Genomic DNA, 27,820 nt, shown 5'->3' on the forward strand with positions numbered 1-27,820 from the left:
AGAGAGATTTAAGTTAACATCTTTGATCTTGCTGTCAGTTTTTGATTAGAGCTGTAAATGCTTTAATCAAGTGTAGTGTAGTCATTACATTTCTAACTGTTTTTTAAACTGCGAAATTACTGAGACATTGACATCAATTTTAACACATTCTGAAAATTTGCAGCAGAATTGGGTTTCTCTATTGAGTGTTTGCATTAGAATATCTGATGATACTGATTTACCAACCTTAAACACAATAGCAAAATTATACTGTGGTGAGGACTGGTTTGATTTCGGGAGTAGTTAGACATAGCAACACAACAGTACAATTACTTGATACTTATTTTGCTTTCTAGGAATGTGCTTGCAAGTTGAAAGCACTCATCGTATGAAACTATCTATTTAGAATGTATAGATGAGTAATAACTTCAAACTGTTCAGCTGAGGATTTTATTTTTTTTTAAATTTGCATTGTTTGTAAGAGGACTTTATAATATTAAATGTTCTTAACTTTCACTTTTAAAGAACCATTGTTCACCTAACTTCTCACTGTGATCATGCGATGGCATGCTTGGGTTTTTATTCCTATGCCTGGTGGGTGTGTAATAAGCACAAAATAAATATTTGTTAAATGAATGAGTAATCAGTTAACAATAGCTGAGTATGTAACCTACTTGAATTATTTTCTCAAAATTAAATAAAATCTGAACAAGTGAAGTATAAGTACATTTCCTCTCCCCTCTGCCACCTGTCTTGACCCAGTTACTCATTATAGGGTATAAATGGGTATATATTTGGTATTTCTCACTGGTTTCAGATAGCATCACTAAAATGATGAGTTAAACCAGTGCTATGTGGAATTCACCTTGGTGGAAATCTGCCTCCCTAGCATTTCACCCATGAATGCAGAAGTGATAGGGCTATTTTAAGGAGCCATGCCCCAGGGCCATTCATTGACTACAATAAGAAAGAATCCACACTGATTACATGGTCTTGAACTTTCTGCTTGTGTATTATGTGTTACATAGGATATGAAATGAAGAGTTAAGAAGGCTGAATTCTAATCCAAGCTCTGCCTGAGAAGGCATTTAGAAAAACTGCTTTTCTCCAGGTGATCTAATCCAACTCCCAAGTGTAATAAATAACTTCTAAATCTCTGCGGACTCTAGAATTCTGTTGATCAGCATCTAGGTCTCTGAATGAGTCTCTATCACCTTTAACCCTTTCAGCCTTTCTAACTTTTTATGTTCTCCACTTTTTACTTTTCTTTGCACTCCTACTTTGTTTCTCTTGACCTTTCCACCATTCATTTATTCATCCATCCATTCATCCATCCATCCATCCATCCATCCATCCAGGAAGTATATATTAAGCATCTGTTATGTGCCAAGCATTATGTAGAAAAGAAACAACGCCAAGGAGCAGTATATTGCTTCTGATGCCAGAGATGGAGAGTTGAGTAGATGCCAGAAATAGGGAGTGGGAGAAAATACTGTCTTTTATCATCCACTTTGATTTATGTGCCACTGGGTGATAGATATGTGTTTGTAAATAGGAATAGCAGGACCAGATGGCTTTCAACATTTTTACCTGCAAATACTGCTAGAAATAAAACATTTCTTATAGATTAACCAACTTACCCAACCAGTGTTTTCAATTTTTATTGTTTACAGTTAGTTTCCAATAAGTATTATGTCCATTCTGAATCCGAAGCTACAGTGAAAAAAAAAAATATTAATAAGAATCATTGTTTCCACAGGTCCTTACTGTTGTCCTCTAAGATTTGGAAAGAAATGTGTTGCACAGTAGAGTCTCAGTTATAGTTAGGTTGTCAGTAGACACTCGGTTTTTAAATTATGTCAAAAGATATCCATCCATATCATTCATTGTGTGGCAGATGATGATGGGGGGTTGGGGGAGGCTTGGGATGGAAGTCATGAAATGTCGATTCTTGGACACCTGCAGACGATGAACAAATTAATTGATCCAGCACATTTGGCACATTCTTCTGATTAGCACTTGTCTGTACACTGTCTTGTGCTTTGCTGTAGCGGTGGTGATTCTCGTATCGTTCTACCCCACAGAAGCGTGAGCTGCTGCCTGTTGGGGGCATGCTTTATTTTTCTTTCTATCTTCACAATGCCTGCCGCATAACTGGCTCTCAATAATGTTTATTGAACCAAATTCTTATCCTACCTCTGATGTCAAATTCATCTCCATGAGCAAGTTGTTTAATCTTTCTGGGAGAGTTCATCAAGATTTAAAAAAAAAAAAAAAAGGGTGGAGAATCCATGGACAAATGAAAGTGATACAGACTTTTCCTTTACCTCCGTGGGCATATTGTAAACTACTTAACTCTCCAGCCCACTCCCAAATGAAATAAAGATTCTCCCATGTGACCATGGCAATTTTCACTTTCGGAACATTTTTCAGTGCTTTGAAATTGTGATGAAAGACCTGTAGAATGGGGAGGGAATCTTTAGGCGTGATCCCTTCTCAATCCATAGATACAATCAGAGTCAGTCTGCTTATAAAATCATCAACACACTATTTCCCACTGTATTAGGTGTTCTTTTGAAGTCTTTCATACCAAGCTCTGACCTCATTTCTCAAGACGTGTCCACGTTTTCTAAATAGGAGATTTTGGCAAATATAAGACAGCCCCAAATACTAAATAATTTTGAATGTTACTTACCATTGAACACTTAAGGGCATCAGTAAGGTAAAGTATGATATGTGTACTATATAGTATTAACTGGCATTTCATTAAAGTTGTCAAGACTAAAAATGGGTTTTCCTCCTAAGTTACATATAGATTCATTTATCGCTAATGCAGAATGTTTAGGATCTCACATAGAAACTTTTTGTAAAATCATTCCTATATGACACATTGTCTCTACATTGTTTTTAAAGGGAACAGTGAGCTAATCTATGTAGAAATTACACATCTGGATTGACTTGTAGCTTCTTAGGAAAAAGTAAAAAGATTTTCCACCTTCATGGGACTCGGGGTTTAAGAGTAAAATTATGAGAAGTGAAAATCAGCTGCAACCATATTCATTCTCATTCCATCTTGCTCTCACTAAGGGAAGAAAGTTAATGGTTTGTGCCGACTGCTACCTCTGTGAAACTAGAGAATTTTTGAAACTTGTCAGAAGATGCTATTTATTATATGCAGTGCCAGTCCTAGGACATGGCATGCTTTTTTGTTACTGATGGCTTTGTCGTCAGTTTTCTGAGAACAGTGCTGGCATCAGCCTCAGTGCACCAGGCTCTAAAATGAGTAGCATTCGCTATAAACACCTGAAATCCTCTTTAGGGTAAACCAACATTGAAGTTCATGAAAACATTACAGACAGTTCAAAAAGAGATGCATTTTCCTATGGTACTGAAGAATCAAGAATAATTTTGAATTCATTCTGCCTTATTCTGTCTCACTTTTTAAAGATTTGTTGTTGTTATTCTTTTGGTAGGAGCCTTAAACATTCTCTCTACTCAGCAGTCCTTTTTTTCCTCTTTCTTTCTTTCTTTTTTTTTCAGGATTTTGAGCTTCTAACTTTGTAATACATTTTTTTTTAATATGGCATTTGCTTTCAAACAAGAGTTTAGTAGGAGATAAAAATCCCTAATTAACAATTCTTCAGCCTGGGTGAACTGTGTAGTGGGTTTGAGTTTGTCAGTGGGTATAATATATGCCTATTAAATACTTTGTTTAATCATCTATTCAGACTTCGAGACTTCTAGTTTTACTTGCTGTATAACACATATTTTATTTGTATTTGTATGTTTGGGTGTGTGGGGTTTTTGTGTTTTTTTTTTTTTAAGGCTTCAGTCACTTTTCCTGCACCTGAAGAGGAGAATGGGATTTGCCAGTGATAAATGGGGAAGTTGACTAGCTAACTAATAAAGATTTGTCTTAATCAAGTATGATTTGTCAGAACAGGAGCGCACTGGGGTCAGGGCACACGCAATGAATTATACAGCATTCACAGGAGGAAAGGACCTGGCAAGAGACCTCATAAATATGCCGCCATTCCCCACTGCTAATTCATATTCAAAGAGTGCTCTGCACAGCCATTTTTAGGTTGCTGAGCTGTTCACCAGCTTCCTGAGCTTTCTGTTTGTGTGGAGAGAAAAGAAAGAAGTTTCCTTATGTTTTGGCATCATCTAGGTTCTCAAGGTGTATCAGTCCCCAAAACTGGATAGATACTGATAATCTGAAGTGTGCCGTATTACATGACATCATGTGTAATATTTATTTAGTGCCTACTATGGTATCTGCAACATGCTCTTCACGGGGGGGTGGTGCAGAGGTACAAGATACACTCTCTGCCAGACGAGGTTTTAGAGGCTTTCTTCTAATCCCTTCAAATATTGTCTCTGTAAATTCAAAGATGGCTACAAAAGGAAAAGCCATCTGTCATCACATTAAATATGTCCTCCCAGTGAAGATTTCCAAAACTGAAAATAGCCCTTACTATTTCCTGAAGTTTGGCTTACATTAAATACACAGAAGATATTTTCTCGGGTTTCCATGAAGCTTGACTTTCTAACCCATGTTTCATCTCTTCATATTAAACATAATTTTAAGTACTGCTCTGTGGCTGAAGCAACATTCAAGGCCAGCTCATCTGTTGTGATCCGCTATGTTTGGGATGATGTCCTCCTTAGCTGTAGAAGGTCGACGTAGGAGAGCAGGCCTGACTTCAGAGTTTCTCTTATGCAAGTGACCTATTAGATGGTTTTCAGATGAGATTGTAATCATAACAAAATAGGTCATAGTATCTCAGTATTTAAATTGCATAGAAAAGATATTGGCATCCTCTTTTCATGACTTTAGTAGTTAATAATCTGTTTCTTTTTCATGAAACAGGTGTCTATATTAAAATAATAGTAGTAGTTGGGGCGCTTGGGTGGCTCAGTGAGTGAAACATCTGCCTTGGGCTCAGGTTATGATCTCAGGGTCCTGGGATGGAGCTCCCCTGCTCAGTGGGGAGCCGGCTTCTCCCTCTTCCATTGCCCCTCCCCCTGCTTATGCTCTCGTGCTGTCTCTCTGTGTCAAATAAATAAATGAAATCTTCAAAAATAAATAAAATAATAATAGTAGTAACAATAATAATTTTTTAAAAAGATTTTATCCATTTATTTGACACAGAGAGACAGCGAGAGGGAACACAAGCAAGGGGAGTGGGAGAGGGAGAAGCGGGCTTCCCGCCAAGCAGGGAGCCTGATGCGGGGCTCGATCCCAGGATCCTGGGATCATGACCTGAGCCAAAGGCAGATACTTAATGGCTGAGCCACCCAGGTGCCCCAACAATAATAATTTTAAAAATTGACAGCCGACTTATCAAAAAATAAATAAGTAAATGAACTTTGGACTTCCCACTTCCAAAAATGATTCCTCCAAGAAAGAAAAGGTCAAAAAAGATTTGGGAAGCTCCACTTTCTCCACTCCTGCTTTATCACAGGCAAATTTTTAGCAATAGGCTTATTACTCAAATTTTTCCTGAAACCTCCTTCAAATGTTAACCTCAGCCAGGAATGGAAAACGAGCACAGTTCTCTGATTTTTGACCATTGAGAAATTGCTACGACTCCCAGCAGGACATTTACGGGGGAATGTAGTAGAATGTGGAGAATTCTGTAGCGATGGATATTCTTTTGCTTCCGGTAGGAAAAAACCCACCAACTCTGTGAATCAAAGCTGATATGAATATGGTTGAGCTGGTGCTTACTTAGCACAGTGTCTGAAAGCCAGTTAGACAATCCTCAGTGAAATCAAAGTCTACCACCCTTGTGAGTGACGCCATGAAGATATTCACAAGGCAGTGCAAGTGGACAGGTGGTGAAAACAGACCAGAGAGATGATGCAGTCCTCAGAAACACTTGGGCTTTACGTCCGTCACCAGTCACTACTGTCTCGTCTCAGCCTGCAGCCACTACATGTCTCACAAAGTACAGAATGCACACTCTCCTGGAGAAGAGTTGAAAACCCTGAAGTGGAGGGGGAAAGAGCTAGGAAAAGAAGCCAGCTGGGAAGTAGACCATATGTGAGGTTCTTGGGCCTTCGAAAACCCATCTTGCTTTTCTTCCTTTCAAGTAGGAGTCATTTTTTAATTTTTTTTGTTTGTCCTTATATTCTCATCCTTGTAATTGATTTATGACATTTAGGAAGTCATAAAACGTCTAGCTTGCCTTCTTGTTCTGTGTTTGTCCAAAGTGTTGCTCCATATCGTGAGACCAGAATGCCTGTGATGTTGGCCGTTCCTAGGGTGCTAAAAGCACATGTGTGCCAGTGGCCACAACCATCAACTTGGGGATCAATCAGACATGGTTTTTGGGGTTTGGTTTGGTTTGGTTTTTCCAACTCTAGTTTCAAAAGGGTTAATTCTTACCAAGCAGTGCTGGATATGCAAACATGGGTTTGGAATGCTGGCCAACCTTGGGCAAATTACTTAATCTCTCTGAGCCTCAGATTCCTTGTCTATAGAAGGGGTTAATAATAATTACTTCATATGGTGGTTGTGAAGATTAAATGCAGTTGTCGTGAAGATTAAATGCAGTATCTGTCAGGTGCTTAGCACAGTGTCTGGCATACAACGAAGCAATCAATAAATGGTAGCCCAAAATAAAAAACTTTCCCTGGAGGGAAACATTCATTGCAGTATTTTACACACAGCCTGTAAGCAATAAACTTTTGTTGGGTGTATATTGAATGAATGAAGTCATTTTTCTTCAGCAAGGGCTTAAGCCTACGTGCCCTTTCCCTCAAAAAAGTCCTATCTCAACTTGTTAATACTCTTACACGGAAGTTTGGTAAAGAACTCAATTTTAGTGGTTCCCTAACAGAGCCTATTGAGATATAATTAAAAATTCTACTTAGAATTATGCTAATAAGTTCAATATACAGCCTCGCCAATGAAGTCTAATATATTCTGCATTGTATTTAGAAACAATAATGGCTTTATTTTATCCTGTATTTTAGAAACTCCCAATGTCATAGTGCTTGCTAAGAAAGGCAAACAATAGTAAACTATTTTTTTAAGGAGTTTTACTAAAAGAAGTCTCTTTTTAAAAAAAAAAAAAGATTTTATTTATTTATTTATTTGACAGAGATAGAGACAGCCAGTGAGAGAGGGAACACAAGCAGGGGGAGTGGGAGAGGAAGAAGCAGGCTTGTAGCGGAAGAGCCTGATGTGGGGCTCAATCCCATAATGCCGGGATCACGCCCTGAGCCGAAGGCAGACGCTTAACCGCTGTGCCACCCAGGCGCCCCTACTAAAAGAAGTCTCTTAAGTGCATGCTTCATTATATACTATCCTTCTAAGGTCAAATTGATATTTCAGTTTACAAAATTGAATGATTCTCTACTGTTCTTCACCTGACATTGACCAGCCGTTACCATCTGATGAGCTAGATTATCCAAATCCATATTTATTTAGCCTTTTCTTTAATGTCAGAAGGATAGCATAAATATTAGGAAATCTTTCTCCCTCATATATCTTTTATTTTTTTAGGAAGACAATAATTTAAGCTCAGTTTGGATCTTTTATCAGCCACACATCTCAAGTTGAGAAATAGTACTAAGGTCACATTGCCTTAAAACTCTGCTAGAATATACCATAAAATCATCCAGCCTTTTTTTGTTCACTGATTACTTTATCTTGGGTGTCATTAATTTCTACCTCTCAAAATGTCAGTGTCTAAAATGCAGGGCCCTTCTGTTTTGGAGTTATTCAGGACTAAAATGTCTCCATCTTTTTGGCTACTTCATGATATAGTATAAATTCTCCCCCTTAGATTTTAGAGTCCTCTGTAGATGGCTCTGGATTACTTCAGTGTGTTTGTATGTGTTTCAATTAAACTTTATTTACAAAAACAGGTCATGGGCTAGATTGGGTAAAGGGCCCTTGCAGATATCTGCTCTAGAATAGTTGTTCCCAAAGCATAGTCCCAGGGAACCAGCAGCATCAGCATCATCTGGGGACTTGTTGGAAAGGCAACATCTTGGGCCCCACCCCAGACCCACTGAATTAGAAACTATGGATGTGGGGCCCAGGAATTTGTGTGTTAACAATATGGCTTACTTTTGTTTCTTGATTGATCTATGACCCATCTTCTTTCACAAAAAGAAATGTCTTACCATAAAAGATCAAGCAAGTATACCAAGAGGAGAAAAAATTAACTCAGGACAGAAGACAGAAGCCAAGAATTAAAGGGAAGATTTGGGTGGGGGCGGAGGGCGGAAGAGGGATTCACTCCATGAAGAAATCCTAGAGCAATGCTCTAACGATAAAGGATTAAGCTCACCCAGAGCTTCCTAGGATTCAGGCCAAAGAAGAAACTATGTTGGATTACATAGCTTATATTGTTTCATAGTACAAAATTAATTATTTCCTGTACTGTTAAAAAAAATTTTTCAATCAGAAAGGGGAGGAAGTGTGGGGGGTGGTCTTTTAAGACAAACCAAGAAATGTGTTGAATCTAGTTCTTGAAATCAGCTTTACTAAAACAGCGTAGAAATATTCCTTGTTTCATAATTTCTTAAGTAAATCTCATGAGTACCAAAGACCCAGAGTTGAAGGGGTAAATTCCCTATTGGAGCCAGATACGTAGCACTAGAGAATGTTGAGGGATAAAAGCTGTCAGTCCTTCACAAAGAGTCTAACATGACTTCCAAAAATTTTTAAAACTATAAATGTCTGGACCCCATTTCCAGGTATTCTAATTTAGTCAGCCTAGAATGAGTTCTACATAACACTGTTTATTTCAAGTTCCATGAATGTGTCTAGTCTAGAAACAGAGAAGCACACTACCAGATTGCCATTGACTATCCCCTTTAAATTTCAGTCATCACCCGCAGGCTTTTGAAAGAAATAAACGTGAGAAAATTAAAAAATTAGAGCACTAGCTGAAAGCTGAAAAGTGGGTATTCTCTGTTGTCGATTAAAAAAAGACCCCAATGCTATAGATCCAGGATAGCAAGTAGTTCTTATCCCCTGTGTCCGCTCTGATCAATTGGAGTTGATTGCCTGGAGCATTGAGAAGAGAGAGGTAGTTACAAGGCATGTTCAGGGGCAATGTGATTGATTAATAATATCTTCCAGGTGTTTGGTATCAAAGAGTGGCAGCCCGTATGGTGTGTGTTTGTTGACTTTGCTCTCAGGACTAGATATGTGGGTAGCAGAAATGACACTTTGTTGAAAAATTAAAGAAACTGATTTTATCCCTCTGAAATTTGATTTCCAAACTTTAATCATTTCTTTAATTTCTAAGCCACCTTTAATGCCACTCTTCTCACTTGCTCAGTTTTTCCCCATAAATTTCCAACATGGCTTCCTGCCTGATATTTCTTGAATGTTGATCAAGGATTTTAGATCAAAACTTTGTGTTTCTTAATGTTAACGCTCAGAAGCATCAATGTTCAAGGCCTTGTCTCTGCCCGTACCCATTGTCCTGTGCTATTTCAGATTCAATAACTTTCTTTTTTTATTTACCCAATATGTCCATGCTCCCTCCTCCTATTTTAACCTATTTGTCTGCTTTCAGTGTGCTCAGAAGAGTCAAGATATGAAAAAAATATTGTATAAAGTATGACATTTTAATTTATAGATCAATGAAAACATTTGTCCAGGCTTTAAGTTAGGGTATAAATTAGATTTTTTTTAATATGTAAGATATATGAGAAGATAACTTTTTCCAGGTGAATTCTGAATATTTTCTGTGAATCAAAAATAGTCCTGCAGCCTCCTACCTCATACCAGAAACAAAAATTAAATCAGAGTGGGTCAAAGACCTAAGTGTGAGAACCAAAACTATTGGAACTCTTAGAAGAACACATATGGAAAAATCCTTGTGGCCTGGATTTGGCAATGGATTCTTAGATATGACACCAAACGCACAAGCGACAACAACAACAAATAGATAAATTGTACTTCACTCACCTTTAAAACTTTTGAACATCAAAAGACATTATCAAGAGAGTGCAAAGACACCTACGCAATGAGAGAATATATTTACACATCACATGTCTGATAAGGGTCTAGTATCCAGAATATATAAAAAAAACTCTTACTGCTTCCACAACCAAAAGCCAAGCCAACTTAAAAATGGACAGAGGATTCGAGTAGACATTTCTCTAAGGAAGATTCACAAATGGCCAACAAGCACATGAGAAGATTCTCAACGTCATTAGTCATTAGGGAAGTGCAAATCAAAACCGCAATGAGACGCTCCTTCACACCTACTAGGAAGGCTATAAGTTTTAAAAATGGAAAATAGTAGGCGTGGCCAAGGAGAAATTGGAGCCCTCATACATTGTTAGTGTGAGTGTGAAATGATATAACGACTGTGGAAAACAGTTTTGTGGTTCTTCAATTGGTTAAGCACAGAATTACCTAACGGTCCAGCAATTCCTCTCCTAGGCATATACCCAGAACAGATGGTCATAGAAATGCTTGTGCATGAGTATTCATAGCAGCACTATTCACAAAGAAGTAGAAGGTAGAAAGGTAGAAACAACCAAAATATCCATCAATGGATGAATGGGTAAACAAAATGTAGCTTATCTGTACAATGGAATATTTTTCAGCCATGAAAATGAATGATACCTGCCACAATATGAATGAACCTTGAAATCATCAAGCTAAGTGAGAGAAGCCAGTTCATATTTCAAATTGATGTGACTTAAGTAATTGTTAGTATTTAATCTGAAGATCGCAAGCTATGTGTGTCTATTACTCGTGTATTTATATATTGACATGCATCTGTTGCCATGTACCTGAATCAAAAGGAGAGAAGTGATTCCATCTTTCAAGCCATCTTTCCCTTCTAGCTTCAGTTCAAATTAAGGATAAAATTAAGACCAGAAAAAAAAATATCAAGAAAAGGAATGGCAGAGCCAAAAATTCTAGTATCATCTTTCATTTACATATGACGATTGAGCTTCTGTGATTTTATCTGCTGCTGATCCCATTACAGAACAGTGAGTGACGTGTTCTCCTCTTATGCTCTGAACATAGGTCTGAAGCCAAGTAAATATGTTTTATTCCATAAATGTGTACTTGTGTGGGTGTTGGGGGGTGGGCAGAGGAGAGACGTTGGAATGTCATCTCCCAATTACCTGCTTTTCACAGCAAGAATGAGCAATTTAAATATATTGAATTTTCTACCTCCCAGATTAATTTGTTAAGAATAACAAATTCAGGGGTGCCTGGGTGGCTCCATTGGTTAAGCATCCAACTCTTGGTTTCAGCTCAGGTGATGATCTCAGGGTCCTGGGATCGAGCCCCACGTTGGGCTCCCCACTCAGTGGGGAGTCTGCTTGTCTCCTCCTCCCTTTTCCCCTCCTGCAGCTTGTGTGCATGCACTCTCTCTCTCTAATAAATAAATAAATATTTAAAAAAAAAATAACAAATTCACTTGCCAATGTGAACAGAGAGAAGAGAAGCAGGTCAGTGGGATGGACATTTTACAATTCTGTATGAGAATTGGCCCCTCATTTTTTGAAAGAACAGGAATATAGTGAAGCCAAAATGTTTGGATAATTATAATACTTTTTTGCTGTTTTTATAATTTGTAAAGGACAGAAAGTTATTTCAGTCAAGACCATGGAATCACAGCACATTTGTCTATGGAGTGCTTGTCTTGTATGGGAACGATGTTCAAGAAATGTAGAGACTGTCTCCTGTCCCACTCTTGCCCAAGCTATTGGAAGGGCCTTTCTTGGGCACTGAAATTTTATTTTTTTACTTTTTAAAAAAAAATTCCAGGATACAAACATATGATGTTAAATTAGTTTCAGGTTTATAATGTAGTGATTTAACAATTCCATACATCACCCAGGGACATTGACATTTTAAAAGTGTACCAAAGTATTACAATTCCTTAACCCACTATTATTTATTTATTTATTTATTTATTTATTTATTTATTTATTTATTGCTTGCTGCAAGGATCAGTGACATAAGGACTCAGAGGCTTGGGTCACAGTTGCAGCTCTGTTGGTAATTAGCAATGTGACCTGCATGATCTCCACCCCCGAATCCCTGTATCCTCATTTGTTCATCTGTGTGATTACTTTTAAGGCTCCTAATTCTTCTAAAAATCGTATCTCTGTTACTGTAGATTATAGAAGTCAACTGTAGTTTGAAGCTCAGTGGCTCCCATCAACAAAAATGTTCTGTGCACCTGCATATATGTCAGGCATTGCCTCTGAAGATACTGGACAGACTAAGAGGAATAAGAAATGGCCTCATCTTTAAAGAAGGTCATGATCTAATGGGGAAGGAAGAACATATAAGCAAAGAGTCACAAACTCAGATTCCATAGCAGCAAAGCAGGAACATACATGAGTGAAACAGGTCGGATGGGGAGGTGGCAAACTCCATGGTACAGGGCTCTTACAGGTCAGCTATGTCTCAGTCTCAGCCCATTTACCATGTGGGAATGGGGACTCAGGGTTGCCATGTATTCCCAATTTCAAAAGAAACTCAAAAGCCAGCTTTTTATATGCAGTCTGCTTAAAAAAATGTTTTGTCGCCAACCAGTGCAGAAGTGTCCCATGAAAACAAGACATGTTTGCTGGCCACACAAGTTTTGCGGGAATACCCAATAGTGACTTCGAATAAGCAGATAATTAGAATGTTATACATTCCGTGATAGAAGCGGGTGTAGTTCACAAAAGGTATATAGATAGTGATTAACTCTGCCCATAATGATTTCTAAAAAAGCTTACTAATTACTTTCTAGTCACTTATCATAGTTTGCAGCACTTTTTGGGTTTTCTTTGAGTCGTTCATTCAACCTAGAGATCTGGATGACGCTGAACAGGTCTCTCTTGTCTGCTAAGTAAATCCATGTTTGGCAGATTCCACAAGTGAGCCTTTGGAATGTGTTTTGACAATTTTTCCCATTCAGGTTTTCCGCTGCTTCATCTCCTGGCTTTTACATTCTTTATTGAATTGTGAGAAAGGGATGTCCTTCCTGCTGCTCTGGTCTTGTTTCATAGAATAGAACAGATTCATTCTCATTTTTGAATGGAACTGTAATTAGCATGGCTCCTTTTGTTTAACAAGTTCAGCTTACATAGTACCTGCTCAATCCCAGAGCATCGTTATTGGTGGTATAGCTTCATTGACTGATGTCTGAGGGCTCTGGGAACAGTGTTAATTATCTGCAGCAGACCAGGTAACTAAAGGGAGGTTCCACTCCTGTGACTTTGATGAAAGTAGTGCTGATGATTTTTTTAATTGCTTAATGAAAGATTTGATCATCTTAAAGCAAAATAGAATGCATACTCACCTGCTAGGGAAGTAATACTAAATCATAATTGCTAAAAAAGAAGAAAGCTGGGCCATGCACACTCTTTTGCTGTATGTCTATTAAGAATGCGTAAGTTTACCTTCAGTTTATATGAATGTGTAGTTTTCTGTAATAATGTCATCATCCAAGTGCTTGTAAATATTTTATACTACATAGTAAACTTGAATGTCCTCAGAGGCCCAGCAGGCTACTGTATGAAGCAGTCCACTGTTATAGACTTGGGCAATCTGGAGAGTGTATGACTTGCTTAAAAGCATTCATGTTTGAATTGTTTCTTGTTTCCTTTTTTTTTGAGCATTGCCAGGGTGCGGGGTGCCCCAGGGATAGGAATACATCTTTGGGCCTGATTTCACCCTTGTGCTCTAGTTTGTTTGCATGCTTTATAGAGAAAAAGAGGCATTAAGATTTTATAGAGTCATTGAGTTCTAATATTTTAGAGCAACAAGGGTCAGTGAAGATTATCTGGTCTAAGACTGTCATTTTACTTTTAAGGAAACTGAGGCCCAGAGAAGGGAAGTGTTTTACCTAAATTAAAGCTAATTCTTTATTTTCTTTTTAGTGGGTCTTAAAGAAGCAGGGGGAATTGGGGCACCCTTCTAGAGCTGGTATTTCCATCTTCTTCAGTATAATGACCATTAGCCACATTGGGTTACTGAGCACTTGAAATGTGACTAGTGCTAGAGAGGAACTGAATTTTAAATTTGATTTTGATATTTAAATAGCTCCATGCGGCTAGTTGGTACCATATTGGACAGAGAAGCTTAGGGATTACAATTTCACCCCTAATTTATCAGTCTACCTTAAAGAAATATGCTACTTCACATATAACTGAAAAACCAGTCAACAGTATACTCTTGTTTATCTTCCCTCCATCCTTTGTGCTCTGGTTGTCACATACTTAATTCTACATATGTTGTTATTTTTAATTTATCTGGATCTGAGTTCTGTAGATCCAGATTTCCATCTACTATCATTTCCCTTCAGCCTGAAGAATTTCCCTTAACACTTCTTGCAGCTCAGTTCTTCTGGTTGATTCTCCCAGCTTTAAATTATCTAGAATTATCTTTATTTGACCTTACTTTTAAAGGACATTCTCACTGAATACAGAAGAGTAAGGTGACTTTTTCCCCCCAGCACTTTGGGATGTTGCTCCAGTGTCTTCTTACGTCATTTTCTGATGAAAATTCAACCCTCATTCTTCTCATTGCTACATGTTGTTTCCCCCCTCTGGCTGCTTTTAAGATTTTTTTTTTTTTTAAAGATTTTATTTATTTATTCGACAGAGATAGAGACAGCCAGTGAGAGAGGGAACACAAGCAGGGGGAGTGGGAGAGGAAGAAGCAGGCTCACAGCAGAAGAGCCTGATGTGGGGCTCGATCCGAGAATGCCGGGATCACGCCCTGAGCTGAAGGCAGATGCTTAAACGCTGTGCCACCCAGGCGCCCCTGCTTTTAAGATTTTTTATTTATTTTTTGTTTTTAGAAATTTGACTATGATGTGACTAGGTGTAGTTGTCTTTGTATTTATCTTGCTCAGAGCTTGTTGAACTACTTTGATCTGTGGATTGACTTTTTTAAAATAAAGTTTGAAAAGTTTTAGCTGTTATTTCTTCAAATATTTCTTCTATCCTATTGTTTGTCTCTGGGAGTCTCTTTTTCTGGGAATCTAATTGTATGTGTATAAGACCACTTATTATTATCTCACAGACTGTTGATGCTCTGTTCTTTTTTTTTTTTCCCCTAACTCCATTTCCTCCTTTAGTTTGTATAATTTCTATGAACCTGTCTTAAGTTCAAGGACTCTTTCTTGTATAGTAAATGATATTGTATTTGGTTTCAGATGCTGTATTTTTTTCATTCTCAAATTTCATTTGGTTCTTTTTTTAGAGTTTCCATTTGTTTCCTAAAAAACCCAGCTCTTCACCTATTATGCTTACCTTTTCCAAGAAATTCTTTAATACCATTTGATACTTATTTTAAAATCTTTATCTGCTAACTCTTAATAAATAAGCCATCTCTTGGTCTACGTACATAAGCTGTGTTTTCACCTTATTATTCTCTCCCCCCTTTTCTTGCATGCCTTAAAATGTGTATAGTATTCTAGACATAGTGAGAAAAAGGACAGTAGAGTCTAAATTTATTTTTCTCTGAAAGCATTTTATTTTATCTTATATTTGATCAATGGACTGATCAGATTCTTTCCAAAATTAAGTCAAGTTGTTGTTAAGCTGAATCTCTAATTACATTGGATTTATCTGAGATGAGTGCACCTCCCAACCTGTATTTAGGCTACTTTTTTTTTTTTTTATCTTATCAGTATTTGATCTGGGAGTGAGTTGGTCTGCAGTTTTCCATATTTTTGGTTCATATTTGGGCTTAGCTCCTGGCAGTGTCTCAGAATACAAGCACCACAAGAATATATAGGAATATATGATTTTTCTTTTTACTAACCAGCCCCTCCTCCACTGCCTCTTGCTTGACAAATTTGGAGATTGGAGAATTACCAAACTAAGCAGTTTGTTTTTGTGTTTATAGCTCATCCAGATTTCATTCTGTCCTGTACACCTACATTTTCATAAGGTGTCGAAATCATTTCTCTTCATCCCTGAGAAGTCTCTCTATTGCAGTCCTGTGCTTAACTCAAGAGCTCACCCTAGGTGTGAACATTGCCATAGCTCTTTGCTCACATATGAGGTGCTATTTCTCTCTAGAATCTATCAGAGCTTCCTTGCATACACTGAACTTCCCCGCACAACAATGGTAATTATTGTGTCTGGGTTTTTCTTGTTTCTGAGAGTCATTTACATCTTTCTGCATCCTAACTGGAAGCAGTTAGGATGCTTCCAATTCAAGATACTCATGTATCTTGAATTGTCAAATAATGAAAAATGGTGAAAGAACTTTTTTTTCCCACTCCCTTACTTTTCCAGGCATCAGGAATTCAAAAGACTCTTCATGTATGAGTAACACCAATACTGAGGATAACCTACCCCATTCAGGGCATGATAAATATAGAGTCAGTGTCTAAGAAGGTGTGCTAGATGCCAAAGAATGACTGACCCAAGCACTCCATGAACTCCTCCCTCCTGGGAAAGCTATGTGTGACTTCCCTTGCTTCCCCAAAGCAATACTTTTATTAGTTTGGTGGCCAGAAGTTCTAAAGTCAGGTCCAAAATTCAGTACTCCCAAGTTATTAGGAAATATTGCTTTGTGTTTTTTCAGTTGTGTTTGTTGGTGTTCTACAGCATACATATGAAAGCACATGCTTTAAAAAATAGCTCTTTTACAGTATTTCTATGCAATCCTGCACTTCAGCGAAGTCCCTATATGCACAATAGCTGGATAATTATGAATCCCTCTTACCTGTTACAAAAATTGCTAATGAAGTTTTGAGTGCCAGAAGATAACCTTACCTTATCTTAGTTCTTTAAAGAAGGTTTGACTGGATGTCTTCACTTTTTAAAATAATTTGCTAGAAATCACATCCTTAACAAAGTTTGCAACAAGAGAGTTAAATGTAAGTGTGATGAAAAATAGTTATTTTTTTTTCTGGTGAGTGCACTGTTTATAGCATAATGCCTAAAAAAAATTTTAGTATTTTGAATTTATCAATGGAACACTTTCTGATTAATTATATTTGAGGCTTCTTCTCTTTCAGTCATGTTTACATGATGTGAGCCTCCATCAGTTCTACCTTCATATGAAGAATATTTTTTTAAGGTTTTATTCATTCATTTTACAGAAAGAGAGACAACGAGAGAGGGAACACAAGCAGGGGGAGTGGGAGAGGGAAAAGCAGGCTTCCCACCAAGCAGGAAGCCCAATGGGGGGGCTTGATCCCAGGACCCCAGGATCATGACCTGAGCTGAAGTTAGACGCTCAACAACTGAGTCACCCAGGTGCCCATATGAAGAATATTTTAATCTGCTCGTCTCCAAAATACAAAATCCAGTAATCATTTGTTAAAGTTCATTCATGTCAGTCTTATGATGGTTCAGGTGGCATTATTATTTTGAATGAAGAGCGATGATGCTTTCCATGGTACGGGCTCCTCAAGCTAAGTCTTATCTTTTGTGATGCCAGACCAGTCCTTCAGGAAGTATCTTGCTAGATTTGTAGTTTCCTGATTCTCTCTTCCTTGATGAGGCAGGAAAGTGTAGAGTGCCTGGTGTATATCTCCCAACCCTACCCCAGATATATTGAAAAGGAGGGGAAATGTTAGCCAAAATGCATTCTGCAGTTTGTAACCCCCCAAAAAGGGCCATAAAACAAGGATATGTATGATTCATTCTGGATAATTTGAAAATAAAAACTCACTTGGTGAGTTTAAATGCCATACTCCCGGGATAAGTCCTAGGACCCCTGTGGGAAGGATAGAAGAAGAGCAGGAAGGAACTTTTCTTTCCAGGAATTCATTTGTCATGCTCACACTGACATGTAGAATTCCAGCATACAGCATCAGTTTTGATTTTCTTTTATGCTTCCCATTGTTTCTTATTCTCAAGAAGATCCTCACAGTCAGCAAGTGCAGTATTTATAAAATTTATGATTTCTCATCTATCTCAGTGGAGGCAGCATGGCTGTTTCCCATTCTATAGGCACTGTGAAAGTTTAAAGAACTGAAAACTCTAGACTGGGAATATCAGATCCACACTGGTTTAGACCTATGAGCTTGTGTTCTTTCTTTGTTGGAGTTTGGTGAGTGCTTACATCTTCACTTAAATTATTCAAGAAAAGTAAACCTAACAGTGTTACTAGTTTTTCAAATAAGATGATTCCTAAATGTCTAATACTAGTCTGACCAAGAGTAGTCTGTTTTAAAAATAATCCTTCCCAATTTTGTTTTGTTTTGTTTTGATTGGAGTAGGGGAACACATAATGAAAAAAACCATACATAACTTTGTTTGCATGAATTTTCCCTTTCATTCTGTAAGTGTAAGCATTTCTAATATGCTTGGCCTGAACTTTGCTTTACTGGAGCATTAAAATTGAAGGTAGCGAGTAAGAAATGAAAGAAAGAATTCTGTTTCCAACAAATGGATGGTATCTGTGTTTTAAGACCAAGATGTGTGCACTCTTGGCAATATCTTTTCTCTTGCCAGATGGGTTAGGACTTCAGATGCTGAGATATTTCCCAGGAGGCAAGGAGATTGAGGGAGTGATTTAACAACTCCTGGAAAGGCCTGAGCTCTTTACTGCTTGTTCTATTGATTCCTTCAGTAGCAGACAATGGATCCATTCAGAATAGTTTTTCCCCTAGCAAACCTGATAGAATTGTGGATCTGTTAGCTGCATTCCAATGTTGACTCCTCCAGTGCCACACTTGATATGCTTTGAGAGCAAGAATAGATCACAAACCTCTCATGCACATTATATACTCCTTTCGTGTACCTTATTTCTATCTCTCATTGCTTTCTTCCACGAACACTTACTAGAAACTTGATGCTTGTGACAAGCACAGTGATAAAAACATATTTCCCATTTGTTTAAAATTATTTATTATAATGCCATTAATTCTGATAGGAGAAAATATTATATAAGTAGTATTTGCTGAAAGAATTAGAGTATTGATGGTGTCTCTAGATATTAGCGATTTTGAGTTAATGAATTAAGACTGCTTAATTATGTTGCTTAAAGGAAGTCAGTGTGGTACTTAATAGGATGACAAAATTGAATATTGTAGTTCATCTGCAAAAAAGAAAAATTCAACTCTAGTTGGTTTTTCCTTCTTCATTATTTGTATCATCTTCTACATTTATGGTGCCATTCCTGGGAGCCACATATCTTATCCAAAGTACCTTAAGGCTATATTGAATAGAATCAATAAGAAGCTAACATCTGTCTGAGAGGAGATACTATACTAGGAAGGTACTCTACTGGAAAGAATTTTCAGAGTTTGTATAGGTATCAAAAATACATTGACGCTGTTGCATTTAAGCATTTTTTATTACTTGGATTCTTTATCCTGAAAGGAAGAGACAATCCTTTTACTATTATGCTATGAAGGACAAACTCTAATGTAGCATTTAACCTTTGGCTGCCAAATCTTCACTATTGGCACAAAAGTTCATAAGTGCAAGGGCTTGATCTTCTTTACTGGCCATATCCCCAGCATCTACACTGGGCACAGAGTAGGAACTCTATGATTTTTCACTGAGTGCATAGGTTCCTGTGTATTATGTGATTACATGCATTTGTAGGGTATCCTATAGCTTTCAAAACATTTTTACTTAGGTTAATTTCATTTGACCGTAACCACAATTTTGCGAGGAAGGTAAGATAAGTATTTTATCTTGTGATACCCAGTTCCAGTGGGTTGTGGCAGACCGAGGGTGGGAGGGGGCCCAGGTCATAACAGTCCATTGGTTCTTTATATCGATCATCATCATTCAACAAATGCTTATTATTGCCATAGGCCAGTCACTGTGTTAAGTAGTCCAACTGAATTATTTAACCTTTACCCCATCCTCTCAGCATAGAATGATCTTCTTTCCATTTTAGAGGTGAAGAACTAAGGCATGATGAAGTTAGGTAACACATGCAAGGTCACACAGCCAGTAAGCATCGGCCCGGGGGATTAGGCTCATGCAGTGTGAGTTCCCAGCCTGTGCTCTCAATATGGCCTAACCACTGCCCCACAGTTTTTAGGATGTCTGTCTAAAAAGTTCATTAGTGTACATACGTGAGCCAAATAACTACTATGGCGATTTCCTAATGACTTTATTAAATTATTTGTTTTGTTGTAATAGATGCTTATTGAATGTTTCAATACATTTATAAGCCAGGGATAGTTGTTGGCATAGGTTGTGGGTAAAGAGACAATACAAAAGAAAAAAAAAGAAAAGAAAGAAATGTGGATATGTGATAGGTCGCCAGCATTACAAGTGAGTCAGATTTGTCATCCTTCTTTTATAGAATAAGGTACCTTCCAGGTGATGGAGAATGAGTCTGAAAAAAAAAAAATTTATTCAAGGCAGCTGCATATTTGTCAGGTTAGGACATACCTACGGCCTCGTAAAAGGAGGCGAACCGACCGGTACCAACCAAATGGGATGATCGCGGAGGAGGAAAACCTCGTCAGAACTCAGCAGTCTGCCTTTTAATCAGTGTTCTAACCTGCTCATTGCTGTGTAAATGGAAGCTCTGTCTGCAGCGGTAGCTCTCCTCAACCATGTGTGAAGTACACCTCATCCTGACTCAGGTATCCACTGCAGCTGAGAACACACTAAAGGAGCCCTTGCTCCAAGCCCAGAGAGCGTTCCACTAGCAGTAAGCCGCGGTAGTTGAGAGTGCAAGGACTGTAGATGTGGGACAAATACATTAAAATCAAAATTGTTCTAACTGGAGTTTCGCTTGCATCCGCAAAGCAGTGCAATAGTAAAGTGGGGGAGGTAGAGTAGACTCATTAACGTAGGCTGTAACCTGCAAAACCAGAGACTGGATGCCATGATGATAAGATAACAGGAAGGCCGCTGGACCTGGGCTCTCCATCTTGGCAGATAACAAATAGGCCGAGGTGGCCGTTGGCCAATCCTACCACCTCCCCATCATCACTGCCTTGTTGGTCATGTTCTACAATTGAATTGTAAATCCCACCTAATCATACCTAGGATACGTAGGTAAATGCAAGATATTTTCATAGTATATGAAATGTTTTCCAAGTATATGAAACATGTAATGTATACTTATTGAACGTGAACTCTGCACCCACCGCCATTGTGGTACTCGTGAAGGTGGTTCTCATTTCCACCCAGCCTGTCCTCACTCAAATTTCCTTTTCCACAGAGCAAATTGGCCAGGAGATGTTGGAAAACCTCAGTCATGACAGAGAAAAGATACAGCGTGCACGTGAACGAGTAAGTAGAAGTGATAGAGTTTTTTTCATAAATTCAGGAAATGATACAATGTAAAACAAAAGGCCTTCAGCACATGCATAGACCGTAGCAATGGCATAGATGTAAGTGTGTATAAAAATGGCAAGGGCAGGGCGCCTGGGTGGCGCAGCGGTTAAGCGTCTGCCTTCGGCTCAGGGCGTGATCACCGCGTTGTGGGATCGAGCCCCACATCAGGCTCCTCTGCTATGAGCCTGCTTCTTCCTCTCCCACTCCCCCTGCTTGTGTTCCCTCTCTCGCTGGCTGTCTCTATCTCTGTCAGATAAATAAAATCTTTAAAAAAAAAAATGGCAAAGGCATATGAGGGATGTCGAGTAAGGGGAGAGGAAAAAAAGTGTGGAATAGAGAAAGAATAAGCTGACTCTTTCTTTCCCCATCCCGGAATGCCCCCAGGTAGGTATTTTATTTAGCTCTATAACTGAGAAGGTCATGAGGGAGATTTTGGAGTATGTCAGGTCTTTCAGAGTGAAAGCTATAAAGATAATGATGTCTCCTCCTCCCTCAGTTTATTTCATTTGTGTTCATATTCTTAGGACTTAACACATTCGAAATTGGATTTTAATTACAAGATGTATATTCAACTTTGTCAGCCTGCAAGATATTTGCTTTTATAGCCAGTTCAAGTATCCAGTTTAATGCTCCTGGGATTATCTATTCCAAGTAATTTTCTAAATCTAAGAATTTTCAGAGATTGTATAGGTGTCAAGATGTATTTTAGTGTATTTAAGTATTTATGATTAATTGGATTTTCATCCATGAAAAAATTACTGCTTGCCAGTGCACTTTCAAAACAATCCAATTGCATGAAGTCTTGTTTTGTGTTAATGCTGCTTTTCTCTTCCTAGCTTCGGGAAACAGATGCTAACTTGGGGAAAAGCTCCAGGGTTCTGACGGGGATGTTGCGAAGGTAAGAGCAAGGTAGGGACCTATCTTCCTCTCTCTCCCTTGTTTGAAATGATGTTTTTCATCTAGTTGCAATGGGACATTTTTCAGGCATGCGAACCTCTGCTCTTAGTACCCTGTGTCAAGACCCTTTTGAAACGACAGAGCACTGATATTAACTCTTGTTTGGGCAGGGACACATACTGAGTAACTTAGATTAGAGAGGAGGTTTGAGCTAGGGGGGTTACCTCAAGCTATGGAAAAAATTAGGGTTAGACATGAAGTATTTTTTCATAGCCCGAGGAAGTCCCCATGGCAGGAGCAGACTGATTTTATTTTCTATTTCGATAGCCTCCTTCTTATAGAAGGAATGCAGGCCTGCCGGTATCAGGAGCACACTCGGTGTTAGCTGTGTTCTCTCTCTGTTGCCTTGTTTTCATTTCTTTCAGAGACATTGTTTGGGGGATATATTTCGATTTTACATATATTTAAAGATGCTTTTTAAAATCTAGAGATTATCTGAATAATCTGAATTCACATGTGCGAGCGAACAAATGTTAATGTTTTATGTCTGTCCCTAACGTTTGACTGATGGAAAATATTGGGGAGAGTGTGAAAATCAATGAATGAGTGGGTCATACTCCATATTCTGTATTTTTCGGAGGGAAGTGAGAAATGTTTTCATTGTTCTGAAAATCAGAGCCATTTTTTACGTAGGTTTATTCAACATGGCATTTTCTTACATTCTGAACCTACCAAATAAGATTATCATTTAGCATAACCTTCAGTTTGGGACTGTAGCTGGACATGTGAATGAGGAATGGTGAGAATCGCCTCTAGAATAGCTTCATTGGAATTTTAAAGGAGAACTCCTTTGGCATTGATACTACAGAGACAACTGTTTCAGAGTAAGTAAAGTCGTTTCTGATCACGTATCTGTATATGGTAATTTGCTCGAAGTGTGTTTGCTGTGTTCGCGATGGATGGCACAAGAACCAATCAAAGGTGTAGTTGCTTGGTCTCCATCAGGCTGATCGGTAGCGAGCCCGAAGTTCCCGGGACACTTCCAACCAACACCGACTGAACTCCCCATGTCCCTGCTTTTCCTGCAGGCACAGTCCCCATTCAGAACCATAAGCCACCAGATTCTCTGTTTAAGAGTAATATGTAAATGACCTAGAAAAACTCAAAATCCACAGAGAAGTGGCAATTGAAAGGAATGCTTCAGTGCCTATAGACAATAAAAAAGAAAAAAAGGAAAAAAGTCCTCTATTGCTTCCCTGGGAGGGCCCCTGCGATGTGAGCTGTAACGAATATTCTGCATATGTCTCCATTTTGTCAAATCTCATTAAAGAGTCCTCCTGCTTTATGTCAATTGAGCTGTCCAGAAATCATTCATCATTTTTAGTGTAAAAAAAAATCATGCGGTTATTTAAATAATATCATATTAATGTTAAAGTTCAGCTGTCATTTAATGGTATGGCTTAATCAGATGTAGCATTTAGGAAAAATAGTTTATTCGGGCTCTACGTGGCTTTCAGGTTGGCAGATTCAAATAAGGATTTATGAGTTTCTAAACCAATGTATTTCTGTCCATGTTTCTGCTTGATGTACCTCACCCTTTTTGTGCAGGACACTGCAGACAGTTATTTCAACAAATAAAGCATCTCCTCATATTGTGTTTGAATAAATTTGCAAGTCATTTAGAGAGGGCGAAGCACAAACACTTCTGGAACCTTTGACTGGGCTTTCTGTAGGGCAATTAGACTAACGTGCCTGTTTCATAAGCCTGTTGAGGGAAGTTACTGCACGGAAATCTACTTGGGATCCTCTTTGTAGGCAAGCTCAGTCAATCACTGACTCATCTCCTTTTGGGATCTGTCTAGGGTATGAACAGAAATAAAAAAACCCCAGGTGGACATCACCTTGCTATGGTGAGCCAAGGAAACACTTAACACTCCCCCCCAACCATGAGTATTTGTGGTTGTGCTTTTTATAAAGCTCAACTGGGATCTTGGTATCAGCCAAGGTATCCAGATACTCTTAATCAATGCTGTAACCTAACTGAGTCTCTGGGGAACCAAATGCAGGTGGTGGTTTTGTTTAGTTTCTAATTACTATCCCACATGGTATACAATTTATTATGGACTTGGGAAAAGGCAGAAATATTTTATCAACTTCTTCACTTCATTGTTTTTATTATTCCCTGGAAAACCAGTCTCTGGAGAAATGGAGCCAGCTTTTGTGTACCAAAGTCTTTAATTTAATGCTCTGATTTTGCTGTTACATGCCTCCCATTCACATGGCATTCCCTTCCAGCACTGGGGAGACTTTCTTTCAGAAAGAGAGATCACATTCTTTCCCAAACTGCATAGTTACCTTGTGTGTGGATGGTTGCTTCTGATTTAAGTAAAGGTATAATATCAAACCACATGCCCATCTGTCACCTTCACAAATATATAAAAGGAATTAGCATCCTCAAGGTGCAATGTAGGTGTTTACCTCCATACAACATAAGGTTCTTTATTTTCATATGGTAGATTCTGTATGACTGGGAATGGTCTGCAATATACTAAACCATGGTGGACTTAATTTATTTAAAAGAAAGATTGCTGATTACTTTTAATTTTTAAAATTTAGATCGTTTTTAATTTTGTATATGGAATGGAAATGTCATGCTGTGGCCCCTCATTTGGGTCATTTTATTTGTTTTGATTAGTCTTTTGAGAAGACAGGTGAAACTAATGTTCTATCAGTGCCAAAGTCTGTATACAAACCCACCTGATTATCTGTAAGACTGACCAAAAATAAATAGGGAAATAAAAATGAGTGAGTGGCAGCCACCACCATTCATACTTTTGCTTTTTTATTACCATCACATGAGATTTCCTTCTTTTCTCCCTCCCTTCCTTCTTCCTTCTTTCCTCCCTTACTTTTTTCTGCTTATTCACTTCCTCAGTAATTATCCAGTGCCTCTGTACAAAGCCTTGCGGAATCCTCAAATGAAACCGTTTTGATCCTTGCCTTCACTCTGCTAGAGGATATGGGCTTATAAAGTACTGGGGGAGAGGCACCTGGGTGGCTCAGTCAGTTTAGCTTCTGACTCTTGATTTCGGCTTAGGTCATGATCTCAGGGTTGTTGAGATTGAGTCCTGAGTCAGGCTCCGCCGGGTGTGGAATCTGCTTAAGATTCTCACTCTCCCTCCCTCTCTGCCCCTGCCCCCGCTTGTGTGCTCTCTCTAAAAAAAATAAAAAGGAAAAAGAAGAAAACAGTCCCGGAGGAATTCCTAAAATTACCTAATTCTCAAGGAAGCTCTTGAAGATTCTGCGACTCCAATGAATGCTTACTGGTCATTTAAAAGGGTGCCAGGAAAACAACCAATAGAAAATATCATTTAAATAGTTATAAAACCAATATGTTTCAAAAGTTTAGAGATGCAGGAGATGATTTATAGAATTATAAACAAGTTTTGAAAGGAGCTAAACATGCAAAAAGTATTGAGACATATCTAGTTTAGTGAGATAGCCGCTGATTCAACCAAAATAAATAAATTAGTCTTCACATAACCACACTATATTACCAAGAGGAAGAAAGCAAAGGAGAAAATTGGTCCATTCGAAATTATAATAGTGAAACTTGACATCAGAACACAGATATCACTGATTTCCTGGAAAGTAATTTTTCTTCTGTCTTGACAGAAGGTGGAGAACTAGCTAGGGACAAACTGCTCATTTCCTGGCTCTGTAGACAGAGTTTGGAATAAAGTGCTATTCAGATAATAATGAAAATGGTCACAAAACAAATGGCCATTCATGTGGTGACTGGGGCCAAAGAAATGAATTTTTCATTGACTCTCACAAAATGTGATTATTGCAACTGCTTGTCTTACAGCGTCACAAACAGCGCTGAACGCCTCATGTGTTGCTCTTGGTGTATTTGCGTGTATATGCATGTTTGTGTGTGTGTTATTTCCTGTACAGCTGACTGGGAAGTCTTATTAGAGCAGACAGAGCTGGCGGTCAGGGAAAATGAAGATAGAACTTTGCAAGATTTTCAGTTAGAAAACAAAAGACCTCGTAATTCTTTTTTTTTTTTTCTTTACCTCTGAAGAGTGAATAATTTATCAGTAATAGTATACTTGTTTCTAAAAGTATCTGAAGGATTTCTTGGGAATATAATAGTTAGGATTTGAGATTTCCTTTGACATAAATTTGGAGGACACATTACAAATTTATGTTGGCTCATTGACTGCGTGTTACGTGCTGGCAAAAAAGGCTTACAGAAAGAAACAGCGTATGTCATATTTTTTAAACATCTTTTTCTATATGATCACCTTAATATCAAATAATTTCCTCTCTCCCACACATGACCTGCATGTGCCCCTGCTGTTTTAATTTTTTTTTTTAATTAAAAAAACCAATCAGAATGTTTCCTTCACAAAGTGAATTCTTGTTTATCCTTCCAGCATGCATGTGGTAACTTGTTGAAGCAGGTAGCTGGTGAGAGGCCTTTTGTAACTAATCTGTAAGATAAACAAACCAGATAGTATTAAAGGCAGCTGGCCTAGCCAGCAATATTCATACTTTCTTATTTAATACTTCTATTTTTGTAAGAGCTACCTCTGAGTCAGTCTGGGGAATAATTGCCACCTATCATTGCTATCACATTTTACCTTTTAAACATGGTTTTGTTGCTTTGGTAGAATGACAGGTAAAACATCTGGAAAATTTTAATGTACTGTCAAAATGATTCGTAAGGGTAAGTATACTAGAAATAGCAATACCAGACCAATGTAAGCATTGGAAATACAAATTTTTCGAGTAAACAAATTTATTCTTAAAGAAATATGCTACAACTCAGTGTTAGTTTTTTTTTTTTTAATCTTCTTTGAAAATTCACGCTCCCTGCCCCCTCTCCTTTTGCTTAGGAAACCTTTGGTTGCATTTTAATTGTTCTTATTACAATGTCTAAAAATTCGACAGCAGAGTGTTTCCAGGACTTTTAAGAAACATATCCTTGAGAATTTACTCAATTTTTATGCACTGAAAAGTATGTCTTCCTTTGCAGTATCTTAACATTTACATTTTCACTTTTCTTGCTTTTTTGCTTTTCTCTGTTTATCTGTTAATTCCTCTTTCTTGGCCTGTTTTTACAAGTGTTGAACATGGGCCCTAACCTTAAATTAATATAGCAAAATCCTAACCTCCAAGCTATTCTTCAGGTTTTAATCAAGTGCATATTCATTCAAGAATAAAATGATTGGGTGCCTGGGTGGCTCAGTCGGTTAAACGTCTGCCTTCGACTCAGGTCATGGTCCCAGAGTCCTGGGATCAAGTCCCGCATCAGGCTCTCTGCTCAGCAGGGAGCCTGCTTCTCCCTCTGCCTGCCTCTCCCTCTGCTTGTGTGCACGTGAGCACTCTCTCTCTCTGATAAATAAATAAGTTGCTACAGATTCTTCAGACTTAACAGATTTAGGATCTGAGATTAGAATAATGCTACCAAGAGAATTTTTTAAAAAATAATCTTGGTCCTTTATATGTAAGTTTATTACTATCCACTTGGCCTGTGACCTCTTCAAGGCTGACATGGATGGTGCTTTTACCAAACTAAAGAATGGCATTGGGTTTCTTTATATGTATTTCTCTTTGACAACAATCTCGTAGCTCTAAACAGAGAATTTTGGTCCTGTGTCAGACATTTAAACACAGCATCTGAAGTTATCTGTCAGTGACAGCTCTACCAGCT

General features: G+C 38.1%; 1 protein-coding gene across 6 annotated transcripts in view; it reads left to right on the top strand.

Moving 5' to 3' along the window:
• The window catches only part of VTI1A (vesicle transport through interaction with t-SNAREs 1A), a 368,766-nt gene that overhangs the window by 192,029 nt on the left and 148,917 nt on the right, over positions 1-27,820 (top strand). For 4 of the 6 annotated variants that reach the window (XM_034663287.1, XM_034663288.1, XM_019805884.2 and 1 more), the window contains 2 exons: positions 21,086-21,156; positions 22,038-22,099. In XM_034663287.1, coding sequence (XP_034519178.1) covers positions 21,086-21,156; positions 22,038-22,099 — 133 coding nt within the window. Of the gene's footprint in view, positions 1-21,085; positions 21,157-22,037; positions 22,111-27,820 lie in introns of all 6 variants that reach the window. The other 2 variants (XM_019805892.2, XM_011231901.3) reach the window with 1 other exon arrangement.

This window comes from Ailuropoda melanoleuca, chromosome 6, assembly GCF_002007445.2.
Source record: "Ailuropoda melanoleuca isolate Jingjing chromosome 6, ASM200744v2, whole genome shotgun sequence".
NCBI lineage: Eukaryota > Metazoa > Chordata > Mammalia > Carnivora > Ursidae > Ailuropoda > Ailuropoda melanoleuca.